Genomic DNA, 24652 nt, shown 5'->3' on the forward strand with positions numbered 1-24652 from the left:
CCATGGCCTTATAGCACGAAAGGTTTACCAGCATAAATTCATCTGGTCGTGAAAGCCTTTATTCTGTCATCAGAGGACTCCACGGGGAGCTTTTCTCAAAATCATTCAGGTTTTGGAATCTTTCCGTAAGCAGAGAGCATATTTAATTTGTACTTTAACTCTCTTGTTGCGTTGTAGGGAATCGTCTTCCATACCTAATTCTGAAGAGGATTTTCAGGACAGCCCGGGCTGATCGGCTTTATAATTATACGGAAGCAGCACTACTTCGAGGAAGAATACATTATACAAGATTAGAGATGGATTGTCTTGACCGTGAGTTACTGCAACTGCATTTATTTTTAACGTAATGTACAGACAGATCTATGGAACAAAACAGATTATCTTGTGTTTAGATCTATGTAATCTGTGACAGAAATGACAAATTTTAGATATAAGAAGAAGTTCGAAAAGTTACAAACTTATATAGAAAATGCAGACAATACAGTGATTTCTGATACTGTTATTTCCAAGTCAGGGACAGTGTTATCTCACGACTGCCCTTGCAAAACGAGAAAACTACGCTATAAAACCGACGAAAGTACCAGTTGAAGATATTACAACGAATGTAGAAGCATCTATACGTATTCTCCTCAAAGAAACGGCAAATGCAATCCGGACTGAAAACTTCAAGTTGTTGTGCCTCAGTAAGCCTTTGGAAAGGCTCTTAGAGATATAAATGCGGGGGAAGAGATAGTGATTATTTCTGCTGATCAGGGGAATGCTGCTGGTCTTATGAACAAAGAGGATTATCGAAGCAAAATTTTGAATCTTTTAACGTCAGGATAGTGCAAAAAATGTATGAAAAATTTTACCGCCAGCGTACTGAGGAAAACAAATAATTTGATGAAGTCATCTACTTCCTCTCAAAAAGAAGAAAAAAGAGCTTTATTGACGACAGAAGCTTTGTGTCCTAAGTTTAATAGTCTACCCAAAATTCATGAAATTAATCTCTGAGACCCGTGGTTAGGGCTGTCAGTTCTCCCACGTATGAAATATCAAAGTACCTGGCACCTCATTTACAGCCATATATTGGGAACAGTGACTCATATATCCTGATGGTGACTCATATATCCTGATGGAGACTATATTCTTGTCATGTACAGAAGAATGAATACTATCCATCTTTCGCAACTGAAATTTTGTATTTTTTTACCTGCATGTTCCACAAAATCCCAAAAGCGCTATTTTTTATCTCTTCGTGAAGTTTAGAGCGTACAGATACTTTTCAACGTTGCAATAATTCAAGTGAAGAAGCTTCTATGTTGTGTGTGTGTGTGTGTGTGTGTGTGTGTGTGTGTGTGTGTGTGTGTGTGGTGTGTAGTGTTTGTGCTTACAAAATATTTTGGTAAATATCGATGTGGGAAATTACTGTGATTTAATTGGATACTTCTGAATGTGGCAGGTTTTGTAAAAAAGTACTGCGCTCTCTTGTCTTTAAAAGTTTTCCTGACAGCACCACCTCGCATTGTAATTGGCTCAATAATATTTCCTGCCATTGCTGTCTCTCATTTTTTAAGTTTGCTGCTGTGCATCACCTATAATTTTTACTTCCCCGCTATCCGGCATGTTTAATTTTTAAATTTCTCACCATCTGCTGCATTTAATTTTTAAATTTGCCACCACTAGCAAATTCTCATTTTTATGAGGGCTTCCTGAAAAGAAATGCCTCAGAATTTTTTATGTGAAATCTCTTAAAGCTTTTTAAAGAGGAAGAACATTATTAACATTCTATATCTTTGTTTTTCATGCCTACATATTTATTTCTCAACGTGGTCACCCTTTCTATAGAGGTGAAGTCCTCGAAGGTCTTCTTTATGTTTTGGAAACAGATGAAAATTGGATGGAGCCACCTCGAGACTATATGGTGGACGATCAATGACATTGAGCCCAAGGTGTCGGATTCTTACTGATGTTTTGAAGCACTCGTGTGTGGTCTGGCATTGTCATACTTAAGTAGAGGGTTCTCCATATGTGGACAAACTCTTCGAATTCTAAACTCGATTACAGCACGCTGTTTCTTGCGCCGACATAGGTACATTACACACTGGCACCTTCGCGGCAGATGACTGTAGATATATAGACATGAAGCACGAAGGTGTAGAATGTTAACAATATTTGTTTCATGTAAAATCTTTCAGAATTTTCAGATTAAAATTCGTAGGTGTTGCTTTCTAGCACACCATCCTAAATTTCCCACTGTATGTCACCATTAATTTCGCTCTATCCCCTAGACCACAAATTTTATGTTTCCCACCATCCTCAAGGTCTGATTTTTGAATTTCCTGGCAGAACGGTGTTGACGGTGCCACGTGACCGGAGCATCGACTAATGGCAGAGAACTGAACTGTGTATTTGTATGGCCATAGCTGTACTACTAAAGTAATATAAATTTTTTAAAGTTACTGTGACAGTTTTTCAAATTGGACCAGAAAAATAAAGCACAATGTTGGCTTACCTCATCACCTAATAACCATGGCATAAGAAAGCTATAATGTTTCAATCAGCACCATTGCTGTACACTTACATGCAAACATCCAGATGTCAAACAGTCTTACAGTTGTATATCGACAATGTGTCAACCAAAACTCCAATAGAGATTGTGCTATGTGCTGTCGTCCAGGAGAACATGCGAAAATGTTAAGCAATAAGTGACACCTGACCTACAGAGCATAATTGTGGGTATCGCGCGTGTAGAGTTACTGTGGGTAAGTCGGCAGAGCATTATTTTGTCATATCTAGAGTCCCGGGTTCGAGCTCTAGTCATGTCAGATTTTGTATTGCAATATGTGTGAAACTTTTACATAAGACAACATGTTATTAACATGCAATAGGACTCTTCAGAGTTTATAGCAATGTTCAATTGGCAGTCCGCTTTGTCTTTGTTTATTTGAAAGTAGCAAACCTATAGAGTACATTTTTAGTTTCATAGAATAACTATAAAAAAATTGGAACTTAAGAATAAACGAACAATTGGAGGACAACATGCAGGATCAGTAATAGTCATAATAACAACTATAATTATTATATTAAGCATAATAAAAATAATGGTACTAATAATAAACGAAATAATAACAGTAGTAATAAGTACATAACGTTCAGGAGTCAATAGAAACGCCATCGCATGTGCACAGCGTCGTTCATTCAGACACAAAGGTTTCACAGTGTGCAACGTGTAGATTGCAAACTGCAAGCTAGTGTCAGAAGCAGATGTGTGTCAAAGCTTCAAAGGGTCTGGGTTTATCAACGAGTTTAGCCATTATACAGCAATAACGATGAGAATTATAGTGACGTGGAAACCGCAACTAATTGTATATAAGAGCTGCAGGTTACGAAGATCTTTCCTTGTAGCAGATTAATCTCTTGCGAAGAATCCGGAGAAGCATCGGAGATTTTACGAGTCTTACGCTTGTACATTCAGAAGACGTGAAATCGGGCGATTGGCAGATAGAACTTGCGTTTCAAAAAAATGGCTCTGAGCACTATGGGACTCAACTGCTGTGGTCGTAAGTCCCCTAGAACTTAGAACTACTTAAACCAAACTAACCTAAGGACACCACACACATCCATGCCCGAGGCAGGATTCGAACCTGCGACCGTAGCGGTCGTGCGGTTCCAGACTGTAGCGCCTTTAACCGCTCGGCCACACTGGCCGGCGAACTTGCGTTTGCTGGAATTGAATTTAACTGTGATTTCGTCTTCTGATGCGTTCTTTTGCACGTACAGGTTACAGATAAAACTGGCTTCTTTGTGGAGCTCGTAAGATTCTACCATTAGCAGAAGTTCCTTTCCACTGATTTATTCCACAATCGCTTCTTGTAGAAATATTCTTTGGTTATTTTACCTGGGTAGTGAGAACGGATGATTAAATTCAGTGCTGTGAATATTGACAGGTATATATAATAATTCAAAGAAAGAGGCTCTTGAATGACTACGAACAGCTTCGGAGCAAGTTTGCCTGTCTGTGAAAGCAGTGAAATGTGTATATATGGGTTGTCGCGTGAGCGGACTATACGATGCCTACGGTATCTGTAGAACCTCAAACTAGGAGAGTGTGGCCCAATGTCATCTCCTTGTTGAATCCACTTTTGCATCTCTGTAGGCTGCCATGAGCGCACGGGTTTTGGCTACCTCACTGTATGTCACATGAAGAATTGGGTGTTAGCGCACATTACAAAGTTATTTCAGCGAGACTATTTTCACCATCATTAACTGGCGACAGATTCCTTTCGTCTGCTTTTCAAGAGTTATGAAATATCGCTGAAGTTTACCTACCTGTATCTTATTAAACTTTCAAAACATAAAAATAGCTCCTTATTACTGTAGAATAAAATTATGACTTGATTTCTTACTACCACTTACGAAAATTTATTTTTGGTATACTGCGACAAATACTTTACGTTAATAGTATTCAGCTTATGTGGGACCTTCTGCATGATGACGATCTCTGCCTTACAGTTACCGTACTAACTGTTGGCTTTTTTCTGGCAGCTTGGGCTCTTTCATTGTGTGCTTACACTTACTACCGATTCACTTTTTTGAGTGAACACACAGTTGAGTATGATAGATATGGTAGCTAACAATACTAAACAATTTGTGTCTGATTCTGAATTTTCGTGATTTCCTTCTACAGAGCGCTGACATCACGGCAGTTATTAGATGCGTCTCTTTTCTTCCCATTCCTGGAGGTCAGGTGTATCTCTATTGTTGGGCTGCTCACCATGTAACAGAACAGGTGAGAACAATGCTACATTAAATTGCTTCCTATTACTATTTACTTTCACTTTTTCCTTCTCTTCTCTGTTAAACTTCCCACATACTCCCCCTATAACTGTTCGTTTATCATGTAGTGACTAGCTCTTCAACAAAAGTGATGGTGATACTAATACAGATATTGCACAGAACCCCGCCAGATAGAAACCTGAGTGGAATCACATTTTTCACTACGGAATACGTTTTATTCAGTTATACATACTCAACATGAGTACTTTGTGTGTTCTGAATGGTAATATATAGTTGGGAACTGATACATTTCGCTTTAAATTTTATTGATAAATTTCACACATGACAAAACGTAGTAATTTCGTAACCCAGCTACTAGCCCAAGAAACAAATGTTAAGATAATTATAGTATGAGAAATGCGATTAAGCTGATGCAATAACAAGTTTTTCCTACTACAACTCTGCTCACGAATCGCTGAGTTACCTACCTAGAATTATAAATATAATAGTAATTGTAAGGCCTGAATAAATAGTACTGGTTTGTTTTTGGATATATCTGGTTCAAACAAATCACACAGATAGTTTCGAGCTAAAATTATTTCACACTTTGTCAGACCTAATTCTCTAGAAGCAAAACAATTGACTTTTTTCCTTTTTGTAAACAGTCAGCAACAGAATAAATTGGATGAGCATAAAAATGAATTCTCATCAACATTTACTTGGCGTCTGACAGTAAAATATAGGAAAACCGCCTGAGAACTGTATTATATCATCAAAACATGTATGAATGACGAGAGAAAAAGAAGAATTGGTGTTTTCACAAAGTAAAATCTTCAAAACAAATTTATTGTTCTAGTAGAGGAGCACAGGGAAAGTGGCCAGTCTAAGGTAGTCACATTTTTTTAAAGTGAATGACGTTAGTAGGTAATACACAGAAATAAGTGATTACAATCTGATCTTATTGAAGTATAATATCAAACAGCTTCATTACCTTAGGATAAAATTAAGTACTTTAAGAAATTCCATTTTTACAAAGTGGTAAAGTGGCCACTTTGCCTGACACGAGCGAGGAAAGTGGCCGCTTAATATTAAACCTAAAAACAAGAGATAAAAAACTATTTTAACAAAGAACCAAATACATTTTATTCTAAAATATGATTCGAGTTAAAATATTTCCGCTTTTCACAAATAAATGTCAAACTGTGTTCCTCAATTGCTGTGCAGAGTTCGTGGGCACTGAGCGAGCAGAGTTGGCATTAAATCCACGGCTCTTCTGTCCTTGGATCTGAAAATTTTTCTTTGCAATACGAGCACTCATTGTCTGCATCATCGTCGTCAAAAACAGCCCTTCGCACTCGTCTTAAGAGGGCCTTTGTTCACTTTGATTGCTTTCCGTTTCTCCTTCTTCTTACTTGTTTTTTCGTATGTCACTGTTGTAAGTACTTAATGTACGTACAGCAGTTCTTACGACCACTGCTGTTACGTTTGCCTCCCTGTACAAGGTGGCCAGAAGCCGCCATCGAGATGGCCACTTTTCCAGGATTGGCGCCGTTACACAGAAGCTGCCTACCATTACCAGAAGTTCATTAACTAAAGAAGAATTCTGGAGTCCAGATGTGACACTTTCAACTCAATTTCATTAAAAAGATGTACGTGACTTTCCCTCTCCACAATAAATACACCAACTGACCACTTACATTCCATCCGGACAGCTAAAAAGGAGCAGCATAGCAGACAGGTTGGATAAACGTAAACATGGTCCGTAGTAGGCTGTAACGAAAAATCTATTTAATCGTGCGATTGGCAGAATTCGACAAAGCGTCATTGTCAGGCATATTTGTAACATCTGTATTTCATGTCATTTTCAAATACTGGCGAAATGCAGATGTTAAGAATGTGCTTGACAATGACGCTTTGTCGAAATTAGCTAATCGCACAATTAAAAAAACATAGCATTACAGCCTATGCGGACCAAGTTTAAGTTTATTAAGCATCTGGAGGCTGTGGATTCCCACAAATACAACATTTTAAAGAGAGGTTAGACTTCACGGGCTGACTCGATCCTCAAAGGAGAATAAGTTAAATCATTTCCCATAGCATGCCAACACCCTATAGCCCCCAGACCCCAATGGCCATTTTGCCCGTCTCTCCCCTACACATGGACGCGAATAGTGACCTTTCCTAAATAAAAATCACTTCAATATAAGTGTATCACTTATGACACATATTCACCCTGAAGAGAGAATCACACTCAATACCTCCAGAGTTGATTACGTTCACTACTCGGCGTCTGCTATTGTCCGATGAATGAAACATTTTAGTGGCTAACGAAGTAACGAGCGTGCAAGTGCTTATTGCTCACATTCCCTTGTTTCTATTAACTTAGGCTTCGCAGACGATGTAATATTTTTGTCACTGAAGTACACTGATTATTTGGATAACCATCTGCTGGAAGAAAATTAGTCTCTTAAGCCGGAGAAGAAAAACAAGATACGGGATATACAATTTTCATTTTTCCGTTGTCAATAGGCGGAGGTGGTTTCGACGGCTGCATACGGCTGTTCGTGGATGGACGCAAGTGCACGCTTCAAGCACGCCCTGAAGATCCTCGTCAGCCGCGCCCAGAAACCGCTCATTCTCACAGCCGGATACATCTACCCGATCAACAGGGAAGCGTTTCTTTCGGTCAGTACGTATACGCTCATCTGCTGCATCGCACAACAACCTCTTGTAGCAATAGAACTTACCGGCATGAGTTTCAGTTTCTTTGGTTGTTGTTAGTGGCCAGAAGTCTATACATCTCATACAATAAGCAGACATCTGCCTAAATGCTAATTTCAAGTTATCGGTGTAAAACAATAACTCTGAATATTCTATCTGCATCTGCACACAAATGTACCAACTGCCCACACATTCATTTAGCAGTTAACTGTACATTCCGATGATCAATAATGCTGTGTTAGCAGTATCTGTGTATTGAATGAGTATGTAAATGCATTGTTCACACTTAAATCAGTTTCAGAACAGCACTGCTACATTTTGTACTTACGTAGTTTTAATGAAACGTATAGGCATTTGTCTATCACGCCAGCTAAATAAATGAAAAATATCTTCTCATAGTAATGGTGGATCCCCTGTTAAAATTTGTTAAAACTATAACTCACTAGCAATTTAAACAGAAATTTTATCATTGTTTTACTCCATTATTTTACTCTCGACATACCAGTAACATTTACAACAGTTTTCAGTTGTGTGTCTCTTTCCACGACCAGATATGATGGCAAAGTAAAATTGTTTCGGCTTGCTGGTGTGAGACAACATTTTTATTCTAACAATGCGTTTATTTTTCCACATAATCCCTTTCTGGATAAACATATTTTTTCAATCATCCCTATATTCATGCTACAGCCTTCACGTGCTACTGCAGAAAGTCTACGAAATACACAACCACAGTCGGTGGACCAAAAACTTACCTAGACACGGGTTTGTCTAGATTTCGAAGTCATTGTTCGTAGGAGGGTGAGGGTGACAAACCTGATAAATTAAGGGAAACAGTTGATGCTGTTATAAATTCCAAGAAGAGATTTACAAAAATGACATACTTGGGACCTATTTCATATAAAATAAATAAATTATTTAAGAATACAAGCGTGAAAATAGCATTCAAAACCAATAACCCACTACAGATGAAACTGAAACACACAATTGGGGAATCAAGTATATACCAAAAGTCAGGCGTTTACAAAATACTATGTAATGACTGTGAGAAACAGTATATTTGCCAAACTGGCCTTAACTTTCTAAAACGTTTTAAGGAACATCCTACTTGTACTGCACGTACCAAATCAATATTTGGTCAACATCTTCATGGATACAATCATTCTGAGGGTTGCATTTCTAACAATTTGAAAATATTACATACTGTGCCAAAAGGACTACTGCTAAATACTTTAGAAGAAATTGAAATCTTTTCCGTTATCTGTTTTAAACGAACAACTTCAATTCAAAGACAAACATTTCTTTGAGCTTTTCGATGATCTGCTTTAGAGTGTTCACTCTTTTGTCCTTCGTTTTTAAAATTATTAAGACTTTTAGGAAATATATTACCTTTACTTTGTAATTTTATTTCACCAAACATTATTTTATGACTGACTTTGTTTTTAGAATGTTTGCTTATATGCTTTTAGACTGATTCCTTTATTTTTGACACTACGACTCATAGCATTATAATTCTAAATTCCTTCTGTTTTCATTACTTTTATTTGTTTATAAGACTGGCATGCTACATAAATAATAGCAATGCCTTTTTGAAAAATGTCATATATCATTAAAAAAACATTTGGAATCTACATACGAACTTCATAGACAATATTTCATAAATATGCACAACTATCGCGCCCTATCGATTTTTTTTGTCTTAGTATTGATCTGTAAGAATTATTATGTAATCTATGTAAATGAAAGTCTCTTATTACACCAGTAAATCATATCTGTGCAACATGTACTATACATGTCAGCTAAAGATTATTGCAGCCTACTCATTGAAAATCGTTCCAATAAAGACATGTTGCTACTCAATAGTACATCGTCTGACGTGACAGTCTTTGCCATTCCACTTTCGCAACAACATTGTTAGAAAGAAGCCTGCTGCCACATCTTTGCACTGGAGTTTATCCTCACCATGGCAACCACTAGTTTGACTATCAACTATACAACAACTTCAGTGGAAAGAAGCCTGCTGCCTTATCTTTGGAACGGCGTCCAACTTCACCATGGTAACCAATGGTTCCAAATGCTTCACTAACAGGCCTTGAGAGGGCAACCCATTTACTGTCAAAACGAATTTCATTTATGGTTCAAATGGCTCTGAGCACTATGGGACTTAACTTCTGAGATCATCAGTCCCCTAGAACTTAGAACTACTCAAAACTAACCAACTTAAGGACATCACACACATCCATGCCCGAGGCAGAATTCGAACCTGCGACCGTAGCGCTCTCGCGGTTCCAGACTGTAGCGCCTAGAACCGCTCGGCCACCGCGGCCGGAGAAGTTCATTTATCCTACATGTTTAAATATTTTTAACGCTTCTTAATTGACAATAGCTGTTAAATAAGCTAAGTTTAGTGTGTGTTTATTTTTATTTCTTGACAATGTTCTTTTAACTAAGAAATTTTACATTGTTATTCGACCTATAACCCATTGGTTAGTAATGACATCATTCCGTCAGAAGTGGGTGGAGCCTCCATTATATATAGTAAGACGTGCACTTGTTTCTACAGTAGTGATTCTCCAGCAGAAGGAGGTTCTTACTCATTGGTAATTCATCGTTTTATAGCTTTATAACTTTATATATTTTCTTTAATGTATGTAGCCCTCTAATTAAAGCTTTGTATACGACTTGTAGCTCTGAAGATGACCACAGTAGTGGTCGGAACCGGTCACCGTAATAAATAAATTCTGATCAAGACTGTTTCTGATAGTAAATATTTGTAACACATTGATCACTGTCACTCCCATAATGTATTCAAAAATAGCTCAATTTGGCGAAGAAGGAATGACGTGAAAAGTGAGCGAGGGGACGTCCGAAAGCTGAATACGGGCTGAGCGTGAGTTTTGTGTAAGAACCACCAGTAACAGGCTGCGAAGGCTCTCCTAACAACAGCGCCACAGTATCATTTTAGAGCTGACGAAAAAGGCTGTCGCTCTGTCAAGGACATGATAAAACCTAGTTCTCAGGTAGCCCTGCAGCCATAACCATAGCGCTCGATTTGCAGACATTAAGGCAGCTACCAGAAGCTGCGCTGTAGGTTATAACTCGTGCCAACGATTCCTTGACCTTAGCACCACTATGAAGAACGAGATCGTCCATATAAGCAGTGCAGCAACATAAATAGCCACCAAGAGACAGGCGTTGACAGAGGCCGCAGAGCAACAGTACCGTAGCGAAAGCATACAATGATGCAGAGAGTATGTGCCTTGATGCACTGAACGACGGATCAATATGGTAGGAGTGAGATGACCATTGCAGAGTACATGGGTCACCGCTCCGCGAAGGAAGCTTATTATGACGTCGATGATACTATCAGGGTGTCCCACGTTGCAGAGCACCCACGTAGTGATCGTCTCTGTCAAACGCCTGGCTTAAGTCAAGAGCGGCCACAATGAGTGTAGATAATAGTGACTGTGCTCTGACAGAAAAGGCGGGCAATGCAGATGTTATTGACACTTTCCATCAAGAGGTTTGTTAAGGGGAAACTACGTACCAGGCCACCTGTTTAAGCCATGCAGCAAATAGCCAGGTACAGATCTTCGTTTCACAGTTGAGCAACGTCAATGGGCGATTACTGCATATCCGTGATGTACCACAAGGCAAGTAGATGAGAATAAGGAGACCGTCGAGGGAGCCGTCTTGGATCTGGACATAAGATCCTTATACACCGGTGCCAGAAGAGGACTAAATGTCCAATAAAACTGGGAGGCCGTCACGGCCTGGCGACATGTTTGTAGAACCTGCCTGGATAACTTCGTCGTTGACGACGTCAACAAACAGATCCCAGGAACCGAGCTAAAAGTGACTGGGGAGGCACTGTAATGTTGTCTGGGTAAAATACTGTGCATAGGTGGTAGACCCTGTATAGCATTGGGTATCTAATTACCAGCCATCGTTAGTGATAAGAATATTAATCAAACTTCTCCACCAGTGCAGCTATTCTGCTAACAAGTGGCACATAGATGGCTACTCTTGCGCTAACGCCGTGTGTGTGTGACCATAGCTCCTTCAGGGTGAGATCGAGAGTGGGCAGTGAGCTGTGTCTTCACATCATTTTCCACCACCTGACGCTCTTAACTGGGTTCATCATAGGCACACTGTGACCTCCGTTCCATAACCAATCAAGTCCTTGCAATGGGCAGGCTTTGTGCAGAGGACCCACCATAACTGGACAGACTGATCTGTATGACTGCGTGAACGAAAGGCTGTCCAAGTGGTCTCAAGGAGCTGCCGACAGTCAGGTGATGAAAGATGGATCATGTCACCTTCAATTGTCCCCAACTGCGCCACACCCTTCGGCCACAGGGACTGACGACACTGATATATTCGCCATGGTCAGAGAAATCAATGGGCCGGACTTCAGAAGCCTGTGGTAGATATAAACATGACTGAGGCGACAAGAAGAATGGCTAGCGAAATGCATAAACCCAGGACGGTCACCATGAACACTCTCCCAACAGTTCAAGTGCAGCTCAATTGCAGATAGTGACACGCATGGAGAGTGATGCGGCAGACGGTTTTTGGGCGCCTGGGTTTAACGAGCGTTACCTCTCGTGATCAAGGGATCCTGCTGACTCAGGAATGGATGCATGGCCCCCTTAGAAAAGAAAGTGGAATTAGTACGGCGGTGAGCCGCACCACTTAGCGCATAGACTTTGATGACCCTGACAACACCAAACATGAGAGCCTCACCTGTAGACAGGCAATTGCATCAGCGATGATATCGTCACACAATAGGATCACCACCCCAATATCAGCAGAGGAAACATGGGAGACAAGTGCTGCAAAGCCACGGGGGCCAAGAAAGTTGCAAATTGCATCAGTTGAAGGAGGGCAACATCAACGTCTAGAGCATATAGCATGTCTAGGAATAATTCCAGTTTATGGCACATGCGAATGGTATTGACATTGATGATATGGAAGAGTTTTATAAAGCTGAAACCGCCAGGAGAGCACCCGATACAAACATGGAGGAAGCAAGGGAAGCCCCCCCGTTAGGTCCTCATGGAAGGGCTCATCGCTGTGTCAAGGGGGCAGCTGACGTCACCATGGGGGCTCCATCGTCCTGTACACCTCCAGAGCGTCTATCTTCAGCATCGACAGACATCTCAGTGGCCACTGTCACAGGTGTGCCTACAGGTAGCGTCAGACGCAGAAATGGGGGCAATCGCACCAGACGCAGGTGGGTGAAGATCGATGTCTGTAGGTGGATGCTGCCACAGACGGGCAAGTCATTTCATTCGCTGAATCCCATTTCGTTCCAAGAGCTCTTCTAGCTGCATTGTTCGATATGGTTGTGCATTGTCATACCTAAATATTAAATGAAGTACGAGTGCGACCAGAAAAGAAGCGCCTGGGGAAACAGCACAAATTCACAATAACATTGACCGGTGTGTGTACCGTGTTCGAAAATTTGGAGGCCACTACGGTCATGTTACAGCAAGCCTTCAGACTCCGTAACACCCCGACTACCAAGACGATCTTGTTCAACAATTCTGGACGTCCTGTCATGTGACGAAAAGGGAGAACACGTAACGCTTCCAGGAATACTGTCGAACTAGATCATTTCAGTGTTCCAGGTGTTACGGTGTAAGAAGGCATAATGTCGCATAGGTGTACTTACGCCCAAATGTTTGGATTCGGTACAAACACCGATCAGAGTTATTGTGACACTGTACTGCCTCCCCACGTGCATTTTTTTCAGGGGTGCATTGATAACGGCTTTACTTTTATGCATGAGAACGCATCTAAGAGCGCAGGAGGAGTTCCTGAAATGAGAGGATATTCAGTGAATGAACTTGCCTACAAATTCCAACGACTTAAATCCCGCGGAGCAAGATGCGCTGGGCAGATGTATTACAGACTTCCACATGTACCAACGATCATCCAGCAATTGTGAAGTGTGCTGGTGGGGGGATGGGACGCCATACAACAAGAAATCACCAACCATGTGGCCAGTTTGCGATCACGTTGTACAGCATGTACTGCCATCCTTGGTGATCACACAAGTTAAGAGCCATGTCCCGCTTGATGTAATGTCCATGGTACCATAATGAATTGCGGTGATATCAGTATAGTTATGGTCCTTGAAAAAAAGGGTCGTTTCTGTTCGTCTCATTGAGTATTTCTTCCTCTTACCTTCTATATCGCACAGTGACAATTCCTTCTAAGTATGGTCTAAGTTTCATCGAGCTATGGCACTTGGCAGTGAAACGTCATGCGGAAGTTACTTTCGTGCCCAAATTTTGCATTTCATTGTGCTTCCGGTGAAAAGTGTCACATGTAAATGTACCATATGCAGAGTCGGAAGCGGAAACAAAGGCGCGGTGTAGCGCTCACACTAGTATTGCCACTTAACAGTGTAGGGAAGGGGTGGAGCGTACGGTGCGGGCAGAGATAGACAGCACACTAGCGAGGTGGGAAAGTATTCTTTATCCTCTTTGCGCAGACTCCATCACGGAGCACTTTTCTTGCTTGCACACTACTATAAGTGCAATCCAACACGGTATCAGCACAACGGCATGATATATTGGTTTTACTTGCGGTACGCAGAGCATTTTATTCGTTTCACAATTTCACGCTTACCATTTTAGTGACAGTTTCTCCTAGGTTCTAATATCTAAACCAAGGGTTCTAAACTACTTAAAAGAAGTTCTCCCTAACCCTCAAGTTTTGCACAACTTTTCTTTTCTCTCAACATACTTTTCAAATCCTGTGTAACGTAAATATAAGTAAAACTGCGTTCTCCGATGTGCTCAATAGACAGGTCCGTGTCTCCTATCGTGAATCGAACAGCGCGGCTTGTGTACACCAATCCGTTTGTCAACATGCCTAGAAGAGACTTTTCATGCACATTTTCTTTGTTGCTTCCTATTGTTTACAACCAACGCTCTAGTATGTTTCTTTAAAGTCAGTACCGCCATTAGACTGTTGTTTATTTATAGTGTTACATTTACACTTACACAATCATTCGGCTTCAAAGTGCCATTATCAAGTGTTTTCTGAGAGCAGATTAGATAATAACAGTGAAATACACAACAAGTGATACAACCGTATAAGAATCCATATCTGTAATGCTTACTTACAAGTGTTATAAATACTGTCGAATTGAAATACACTATAACCCATTGTCTAAGAGTCGATATTTCTGGCAGAGCCTACTGCTTCGTTTCATTACTGAGTATATCATCTTGACTGAATGACAGTTGGCCGGCGGGAGTGGCCGAGCGCTTCTAGGCGCTACAGTCTGGAACAGCGCGACCGTTACGGTCGCAAGCTCGAATCCTGCCTCGAGCATGGATGTGTGTGACGTCCTTAGGTTAGTTAGGTTTAAGTCGTTCTAAGTTCTAGGGGACTGATGACCTCAGAAGTTAAGTCCCATAGTGCTCAGAGCCATTTGAACCATTTTGAATAACAGTTGGCTAAGTGTCAAATTGTCTTGGTCAAAGAAATTACTGTTACAAGCAGGTGACTTTTTTTTATCTTTGGACTTAATGTCCGGTAGGATAGGAAAGGTTAGGAGCAATTTATTTTCTTTGGTTGTTGTTACATCTCTGCAGCACCTGTTTATCTTAGTATACAGTGAAGTTGCCTGCTCATAAACATAAACAGTAACTAACCTCTCGATAATATTCGCTGCATCCATAGATATAATAGTCCAGCTAATCATTGACGTTTTTTAAAGTACATTTTAGTAGGTAAATATACAGCTTTGTACGTGAAATTAACACATGAGAGTTAACGTTGTGTTAATTTTAATAAGTCAGGGTTGCAAAATACTAATACCTACGTACTGGTTTCACGGGGCCTGCCAAGAATTTCTCTCATGTGACAACCCCTTCATCTCACAGCAGCATCTGAAACCTACGTCCTCAGTTATTTGCTGGATGTAATACAATCTCTGTCTTACTCTACAGATTTCGGCCTCTACAGTTCCCTCTAATACCATGCAAGTCATTTCCTGGTGTCTTAACAGATGGCCTATCATCCTATCCCTTCTCGTTGTCAGTGTTTTCCACATATTTCTTTCCTCTCCAATTCTACGCAGAACCTCCTCATTCCTTACCTTACAGTTTCCAACATTCTTGTGTAGCACCACATCTCAAATTCCTCTTCGGTTCCTGTTTTCCCACAGTCCATGTTTCATTACCATAAAATGCTTGACCCTAAACCCGCAGGACAGGACAGGTAGTTTAAAATGTCAAAAGAGGCAAAAATAAGTGGCTGGCAGTTACACTGGAACATACAACTTTATTTATTTGACGAAACATTACAATAGCCAAGAAAAATTTTTTTTTCAAAAAAAGCATTAATTTTTGGAACTTAATAACCGGCTGAATACGCCATACAATCTCATGCCTGAAGGGCAAGACCACTTTAAAATCTGTTGAAAGCCAATAACTTAAGACTCAGATCAAAATCAGAAATTTAAAGGGCAGAAGGTCTTATCTTAAATCAGTTCTTTTAATTAGACTGAAGGCCCAAACAATCTGACAGCTTAAAAGAAAAGAATCGTAATTTAAAATTCCGCTGAAGGCCCATCACCTAAGACTCAAACCAAAATAAATTTTTAAAAGGCCAAAGGCCTTACCTTAAAACAGTTCTTTAATTATTCGGAAGGACCAAGCAATCTGACACCTTAAGAACAAAACAACTTTAATTCAAAATCAGCTGAAGGCCCATCACTTAAGACTCAACTAAATTAAAATTTTAAAAAGCCAAAGGCCTTACTTAAAACAGTTCTTTAAATTAGGCTGAAGGTCCAAACAATCTTATGCCTTAAGGGCAAAAGAACCTTAATTTAAAAATGGGCTAGAAGCCATACAAATACAAACAACAACAAGAAATAAGAAAAGGCAGTATACCAAACGGCGCTCAGAAGTTTCCGAGGTAATTCAAACACTAACGCTCGGTTAGGCGAGACAGGCACTCGGCCAAACCATTCTCGACCCGACGACAAGCCAACCGACAGACCGTCAACGGACCAAGCGACAGGATAACTTCCGCTACACCCGTTTAGCACATAACAGGGAGTTCAACGGAACAACGTAGAAGGTACTGGGGCCCACAACCAATTATACATTGTGCTGTCAAACTACACACCGTGCTGGACGGCGACAACGCGATGAGAAAAGTACACTGCCTGAATTTACGTCAACGGCCAGGACATGCTGTCAGGGTGATCCCAACTGCTTTATGTTGTCGGAATAATTTTGCCCATTCGACGTTGATATTATCAAAACCTCTGAGATTCAACATCTTACCTTTTTTTCGTTAGCATTGGCACCAGATGCTCTACAGTACGTATCAGACACTGTTGCTCGCATGGTTACCTCTTCATTATTCCTTATGATGACCCCTATATCGTCTGCATAGACACTTACAACTATTTTGTTTCTAGACCACGGGAGCTATAAACTTAGGTTTGCCGTTTTTTAAAACATCTTCTGAGATAAGCCGTAGAGCCAGTATTGCCTCTCGTGTTCCTACATTTCACCGAAGTCCAAACTGATGTTTACCGAGGTCGGTTTCTACCACTTTCCTTTTCTTGTTCTGTAAAGAATACTAGTGATCTTGAGGTAGCGTGATTGTGCAGTAATCAAAACGTCGTCTGTCCCGGGTTCACAGCTGATTAATAATCAGCATTGGTGGCCGAAAACTTCCGGTGTAAGAAGTCATCCATATTCTGCGAAAGCCCTTCTCAAACTGGACGGAGGAGCGGACAGAGGTCCAGGCCGCAATCCTGTCGTTGCGGGTGGGATACTGCCCCTAAAGGCTGAAGAATCAGAAATGATCAATGGCATGAGGATTCAGAACGCAATGGAAACCACTGCATTAAATACACATGACGTGTATCCACTGGACATGAGGCCTGCAACTGAAAAAAGAGTCACGATAATCTCTCCATTCGCAAAACGTTCTGGAATAGTCCGCCCAGTTGGGTCGCTGGAAGAGGATTGCCAAGAGGGAAGTGATCATAAGGAAAAGACTAAATAACCAACTAAAGGGCAACGTTCTACGTATCGGGGCGTGGAACGTCAGTATCGTGAGCGTGATAGGGATACTAGAAAATCTGAAAAGGAAAATGCAAAGCCTCAAGGTGCATCTGTAGATCTAGCCATTTTTTCACTACACTTGGCAGGTGTACCATCAATTCTTGGTGTAGTTAACTTTATTACAACATCAATTAATATACGATCAGAAAGTATGACTTTAGACCAAATAGCATTTATATAGTAGGGTTCAGTGAAGTAAAGCGAAAAGATGGCAAGGATTTCTAGTTAGATCAGTACAGGGTAATATCAACACCATCAGAAAATGGTGTAACGGGAGTAGGATTTGTTGTGAATAGGAAAGTAGGGCAGAGAGTGTGTTACTGTGAACAGTTCGGTGACAGAGTTGTTCTTATCAGAATCGGCTTCAAACCAACAACGAGAACGTTAGTTCAGGTATACATGCCGACGTCGCAATCTGAAGGTGAAGAGACAGAGAAAATGTATAAGGACACTGAAAGGCTAACACAGTGTGTACAGGGAGATGAAAATCCAGTAGCCATGGGGGACTGGAATGCAGTTGTAGGAGAAGGAGTAGAAGGAAAGGTTACAACAGAATATGGGCTTGGTACAAAGAATGAGAGAGAGAAAGACTAATTAAGTTATGTAAAAAGTTCCAGCTAGTACTAGCGAATACTCTGTTCAAGAATCACAAGAGAAGGAGGTATACTTATAAAAGGCCAGGTGATACGGGAAGATTTCAGTTACATTACATCATCGTCAGTCAGACTCCGAAATCTGATACTGGATCGTAAGGTGTACCCAGGAGCAGATATAGACTCAGATCATAATATAGTATCGAGGAAGAGTAGGCTGAAGTTTTAAGACGTTAGTCAGGAACAACCAATACGCAAAAAGTGAGATACGGAAGTGAATGACGAGATACCGTTGAAGTTCTCTAAGGATATAGATATAGCAATAAGGAATACCTCAATACGCAGTACAGCCAAAGAGGAATGGACATCTCCAAAAAGGGCCGTCACAGAAGATGGGAGGGAAGACACAGCTACAAAGAAGGTAACTGTGAAGAAACAGTGGGTAACAGAATAAATACTTCAATTGATCCATGAAATGAGGGCTTACAAAAATGTTCCGGGAAACTCAGGAATACAGAAATACATGTCTCTGAAGAATGAAATAAATACGAAGTGCAGGGAAGCTAAGACGAAATGGCTCTGAGAAAAATGTGAAGACATCGAAAAATAAATGATTGTCGGAAAGACACAGTCAGCATACAGGAAAATCAAAACAACCTTCGGTGGCATTAAAATCAATATTATAATATTAAGAGTGCAACGGCAATTCTATTGTTAAATGCAGAGGAGAGAACGGATAGGTGGAAAGAATACATTGAAATCCTCTATCAACAGGAAGATCTGTCTGATGTGATAGAAGAAACACGAGTCGATATAGATGAGATAGGGGATCCAGTATTAGAACCTGAATTTAAAAGAGCTTTATAGGACTTAAATAAGGCAGAAGGGATAGAAAATATTCCATCAGAATTTCTAAAATCATTATTGGAAGTGGCAACAAAACGACTATTCACGTTGGTGTGTAGAATGTATGAGTATGGCGACATACCATCTGACTTTCGGGAAAGCATCATCCACACAATTCCGAAGACTGCAGGAGGTGACAAGTGCGCGAATTATCGCACAATAAGCTTAATAGCTTATGCATCCAAGTTGCTTAAAGAATAATATACAGAAAAATGGGAAGAAAATTGAGGATGCGCTAGATGACGATCAGTTTGGCTTTAGGAAAGGTAAAGGCACGAGAGAGACAATTCTGACTTTGCGGTTAATAATGGAAGCAAGACTAAAGAAAAATCAAGACACGTTCATAGGATTCGTCAACCTGGAAGAAGTGTTCGTCAACTTAAACTGGTGCATGATGTTCGAAATTCTGGAAAAAATAGGGGTAAGCTATGGGGAGGGACGAGCAATATAGGATATGTACAACAGCCAAGAGGGAATAAAAAGAGTGGACGACCATGAACGAAGTGCTCGTATTAAAAAGGGTGTAATACAGTTCAATCTGCACATCGAGGAAGCAATGATGGAAATAGAAGAAGGGTTCAGGAGTGGAATTCAAATTCAAGGTGAAAGGATATCAATGATACGATGCGCTGATGACATTGCTGTCCCGAGCGAAAGTGAAGAAGAATTACGTGATCTGCTGAACGGAATGAACAATCTAACGAGTACAGAGTATGGGCTGAGAGTACATCGATGAAAGAAGAAACTAATGACAAGTAGTAGAAATGAGAACAACGAGAAACTTAACATCACGATTGATGGTCACAAAGGAGATGAAGTTAAGGAATTCTGCTACCTAGGCAGTAAAATAACCAATCATGGACTGAGTAAGGAGGACATCAAAAGCAGTTTAGCAATGGCAAAAAGGACATTCCTGGCCAAGAGAAGTTTACTATAATAGTATCAAATGTCGCCTTTAATTTGAGGACGAAAGTTCTCAGAATGTAAGTCTGGTGTACAGCACTGTATGGCAGTGAAATATGGACTGTGGGAAAACCGGAACAGAAGAGAATCGAAGGATTTGAGATGTGGTGCTACATACGAATGTTGATAATTAGGTGGACTGGTAAGGTAAGGAATGAGGTTCTCCGCAGAATCGGAGAGGAAAGCAACATGTGCAAAACACTGAAATGGAGGATGATAGGACACCTGTTAAGAAATGAGGGAATGACTTCCATGTTACTAGAGGGAGCTGTAGAGGGCAAAACTGTAGAGGAAGACAGAGATTGGAATACATCCAGCAAATAATTGAGGACGTAGGTTGCAAGTGCTACTCTGAGATGAAGAGGTTGGCACAGGAGAGGAATTCGTGGCGGGCCGCATAAAACCAGCCATAAGACTGATGACAAAAAAGATGGAAAATGCATTTGACAATGTCGACCGGAATACTCTCTTTTAAATTCTGAAGGTTGCAGGTGTAAAATACAGGGAGTGGAAGACTATTTACAACTTCTACAGCAAACAGACGGCGGTCATATGTGTTGAGAGGCATGAAAGAGAAGCAGTAGTTGAGAACGAAGTGAGACACGTTGTAACCTACTCCCAATGTTAATCTGTGTATTGAGCAAGCAGTGAAGCAAAGCAAAGAAAAACTTGGGCTAGGAATTAGAGCCCAAGGTGAAAAAATAAAAACTCAGAGGTTTGCGATGATATTGTGATTCTGTCAGACAGCAAAGGACTTGGAAGAGCAGTTGAATGGAGTGGGCAGTGTCTTGAGAGGAGGATATAAGATGGAAATCAACGAAAGCAATACGAAGCTAACGAAGGGTAGTCGAATTAAATTACATAATGTTGGAGAGATTAGATTAGGACGCCAGACACTTAAGGTAGAAATAAGTTTTGGTATTTGGGTGGCAAAATATCTGATGTTGGCTGAATTAGAGAGGATTTAAAATATCGACTGACACTGACAATAATAGCGTTTCTGAAGAAGAGAAATTTGTTAACATGAAATATAGACTTCAGTACTAGAAAGTCTTTTCTGAAGGTATTTGTCTGGAGTGTAGCCATGTACGGAAGTGAAACAAGGGTGATAAACAAAAAAAAAGTTCAAATGTGTGTGAAATCTTATGGGACTTAACTGCTAAGGTCTTCAGTCCTTAAGCTTACACACTAATTAACCTAAATTATTTTAAGGACTAACACACACACCCACGCCCGAGGGAGGACTCGAACCTCCGCCAGGACCAGCCACGCAGGGCGATAAACAGTTAAGACAAGAAGAGAATAGAAACTTTTGAAATATGGTGTTGCAGAAGGATGCTAAGGATTTGATATGTAGATCACGTAACCAGTGAACAACTACCAAATAGAACTGGAGAGAAAAGAAACTTGTGGCACAACTTGACTGAAAGAAGGAATCGGTTGATAGGATCCATTTACAGACATCAAAGAATTATAGGGATCTGTGGAGGGTGAAAATCATAGAGGGTGACCGAGAGAGAAATACGGTAAGCAGATTCCGAAGGATGTAGGTTGGAGAAGACATTCGGAGATTAAGTGGCTTACACAGGATAGAATAGCATGGAGAGCTGAATCAAACCAGTCTCCAGACTGAAGGCCACACCAACAACAACAACATTCCAAAGCGCATTCACTAAATGTTCCCCCTGGGGAAAGTTCCCTTTCTCACAATGATCTTCATTGGTAAACCGTCTCACTTTCAGGAACCATGTCAGTAACTTTGTTATGTCTTTCATACATAAGAAGCAATTTACGAAAAGATAGTTTACAAGCCAATAAATATTTATTTCACGGAACACAATTCGATCTTCGTTAGCTCCTTGTGCAATATTTACATCTGCTGTAGGATGACTGGCAGTAGCACTTACAGCCTGAAAAATGATATATCCCAATAACAGGACCCTTGTGTTGAAATCAAGATATGATGTGATTTGATGGACCAGTTGTTTTGATGATTTCACACGATACTGCACTCAGTGGAATCAGGTTACAGCTAGGTTTTGCCTAGCCTTAAGAGTTCAAAAAAAATAGGTGTTTACTTTCTTCATCTGTTAATCGAAAAAGATATAAATCTTAAGTGAAACATGAACAAAAACTTAAAGTAACTGGCTGGCCTTGTATTTCTTCTCAACCAGATGAAAACCATGCAAATTTAGAAACCAAGATTTATAAAATTATTCTTCTATGGCTTTAAATTTGATCACTCAACGACATTTATCACAACTGCTGGTGAATAAAATAATGTCATCCACCAACAAGTTCATTAGATTAAGGGGAAACACTGGCTGCATAATATTAAACAAGTTTTGAAAAACGTAAATACAAACTACAAAACACAGGTTACCAGATGTCACCTCTGAGTATTACACTGGTTGTAGCTCTTAGCCACTGTTGGGTAACTCAGAGTTTATGTTATGTCATTGGATGTCCTGTGTAGTAACTAAAACCATGTTTCGTTCCTTTAAGTTTATGAACATTTACTGCAACGAAAACTATAATCTGTAAGTTTTGAAAACTGTTTTACACGATTTATTGTGACTTTCGATACTATAAAAAAGTATTAGCAAGTTTGAAATAAATGATAAGGGACGAATTCCAACTTTTGAATTCCAACTATGTCATGGCTTTGTTGGTAGAAAGTTCAGTAGCGGTGTCTTTTAATGGATTATTGCAATTTAGCAGAATCTGTGTGTCATTTGATTACAAGACAAAATCATTGTGAAACGAAGTTTTTGTCCAATCTGACATTAAGTATTTCATGACCTGTAGTAATGGTGGAAATTTGCTTGCACACTCATAAAGTTGTCACATTCAAGTTTTAATAACGAAATATACACAGTTTTTTTCGAACTGATACAATAATTTCCAGACTGAATTTTTTATATAATTAATAATTGTTAGTCTCTCTATTACTCACTGTCGAATTCCAGTAGTAAGCATCACTTAATAATTATAAGGAAAGATAAATAGAAATTTGTTAATTACAGAACCATCAATGCTAACATATATCACTTCATATTTATAACAAAAGAAAAGCTGTCTCAGTCGTAAGTAGAAAGTAATTAATATGAAATTTTAGGTTTTGAAAGTTTGCTTTTGATATCTTTCCACGACGAAAGTCTCTGAGTTTGTTGCATATTACATTGTGGCTATATTCTAAGGTTCCAAGACGACATTGATTAAAAGTACTACCTTTTAATGATATTGAATTTGAAGTTGATGATCTAAGACGTGAGTTAACTTTGTTTACTCATCCACTTCAGTTGATGTTCCAAATAGTTCCTTCATGTTTTAAACTTTAATTTCGTAGCATCCTTGGCTGCAGACAAAATGTAAGTGAATTTGTGTCACATAGTTAACTACTGAGTATAACTGGGTGCACACAGATTATCTTAGTACATCTCCCTCCCTAATACAAATAACGTTTCACACCTCATTCCACCTGATGTTCCTTTTTTTAACTTGTATCAGTGTTGCAGAAGTTCTCTAGTACTGTAATAGCAACTTAGCATTACACAAAAAGGGAATACTCCTGCCTGCACCTCAAACATAGGTTATACATAAATCATAAATCATATGTGATTATATGTTCTGCCGTTGATACAAATTTTAATCCATTGCTTCAGTCTGTATTTGTTGTCACTGATAAAGCTGAGACTTAATATGTCTTTCCAATATATAATTTCATATTCAATATATCATTTACGCCAGAGGTACAGCCAATATTACCCCATTTCGTTCAATGCTAATGTACTATTCCAATGCTGGAGAGCCTGTGCAATACCAATATGAGTTAAGAAGACGAAAATCAAGATAAGTTGAGGAGAGTATTGGAGTCTGTATTATGGAGGGACACTTATTAGGGTAATCTGTGCAACTGCATTAGAGCCGGTGCCAGGGTAACACAGTAGTTATTGCATCTGTCTAGTTAGTACAACGCCTCAGTCCGAATCCCAGCTTTGGTAGAAATTTTATTTCATTGCTTTGGCCTATACTCATTACCATAGCGTTGATAAACATTAATGAGGGCATGAGTATGCATATAATACTACTTAATATGTCGCATATGCAAGACATGTGTGCCATAAACACCAAAATACAGCAAACTATACTAAATATCTCGGTTAATATTCTGTAAGCAATTTTAATACGTGTCTGGTAAGCTTATTGATGACTATGAGAACTTCATAACCTGAAACACGGGTTTTTCAAAAGCATATATACCAAAAAATTTTTGCATCACCTCGATTCCGAGAGTTCCAGAACCTGTACAGAAGATTGGAGTAGAGGTCAACATAAACAACATTTCCTCCCCTTTTATTGCTCATGAAAACCACACAATGCGTATTGTGCCACCATATAGCGAGACCTTCAGAGGTGGTGCTGTACACAACTGTACCTCTAATACCCAGTAGCACGTCCCCTTGCATTGATGCATGACCGTATTCGTCGTGGCGTACTATCCACAAGTTCATCAAGGCACTGTTGGTCCAAATTGTCCCACTCCTCAACAGCGATTCGGCGTAGGTCCCTTAGGGTGATTGGTGGCTCATGTCGTCCATAAAC

General features: G+C 39.9%; 1 protein-coding gene across 1 annotated transcript in view; it reads left to right on the forward strand.

The window, feature by feature from the left end:
* The window catches only part of LOC124712205 (odorant receptor Or2-like), a 62463-nt gene that overhangs the window by 31817 nt on the left and 5994 nt on the right, over positions 1–24652 (forward strand). The window contains exons 3-4 of the mRNA XM_047242502.1: positions 4670–4771; positions 7288–7443. Of these exons, the coding sequence (XP_047098458.1) occupies positions 4670–4771; positions 7288–7443 (258 nt within the window). The remainder of the gene's footprint in view (positions 1–4669; positions 4772–7287; positions 7444–24652) is intronic.

This window comes from Schistocerca piceifrons, chromosome 8 (genome assembly GCF_021461385.2).
Source record: "Schistocerca piceifrons isolate TAMUIC-IGC-003096 chromosome 8, iqSchPice1.1, whole genome shotgun sequence".
Taxonomy (NCBI): Eukaryota; Metazoa; Arthropoda; class Insecta; order Orthoptera; family Acrididae; genus Schistocerca; species Schistocerca piceifrons.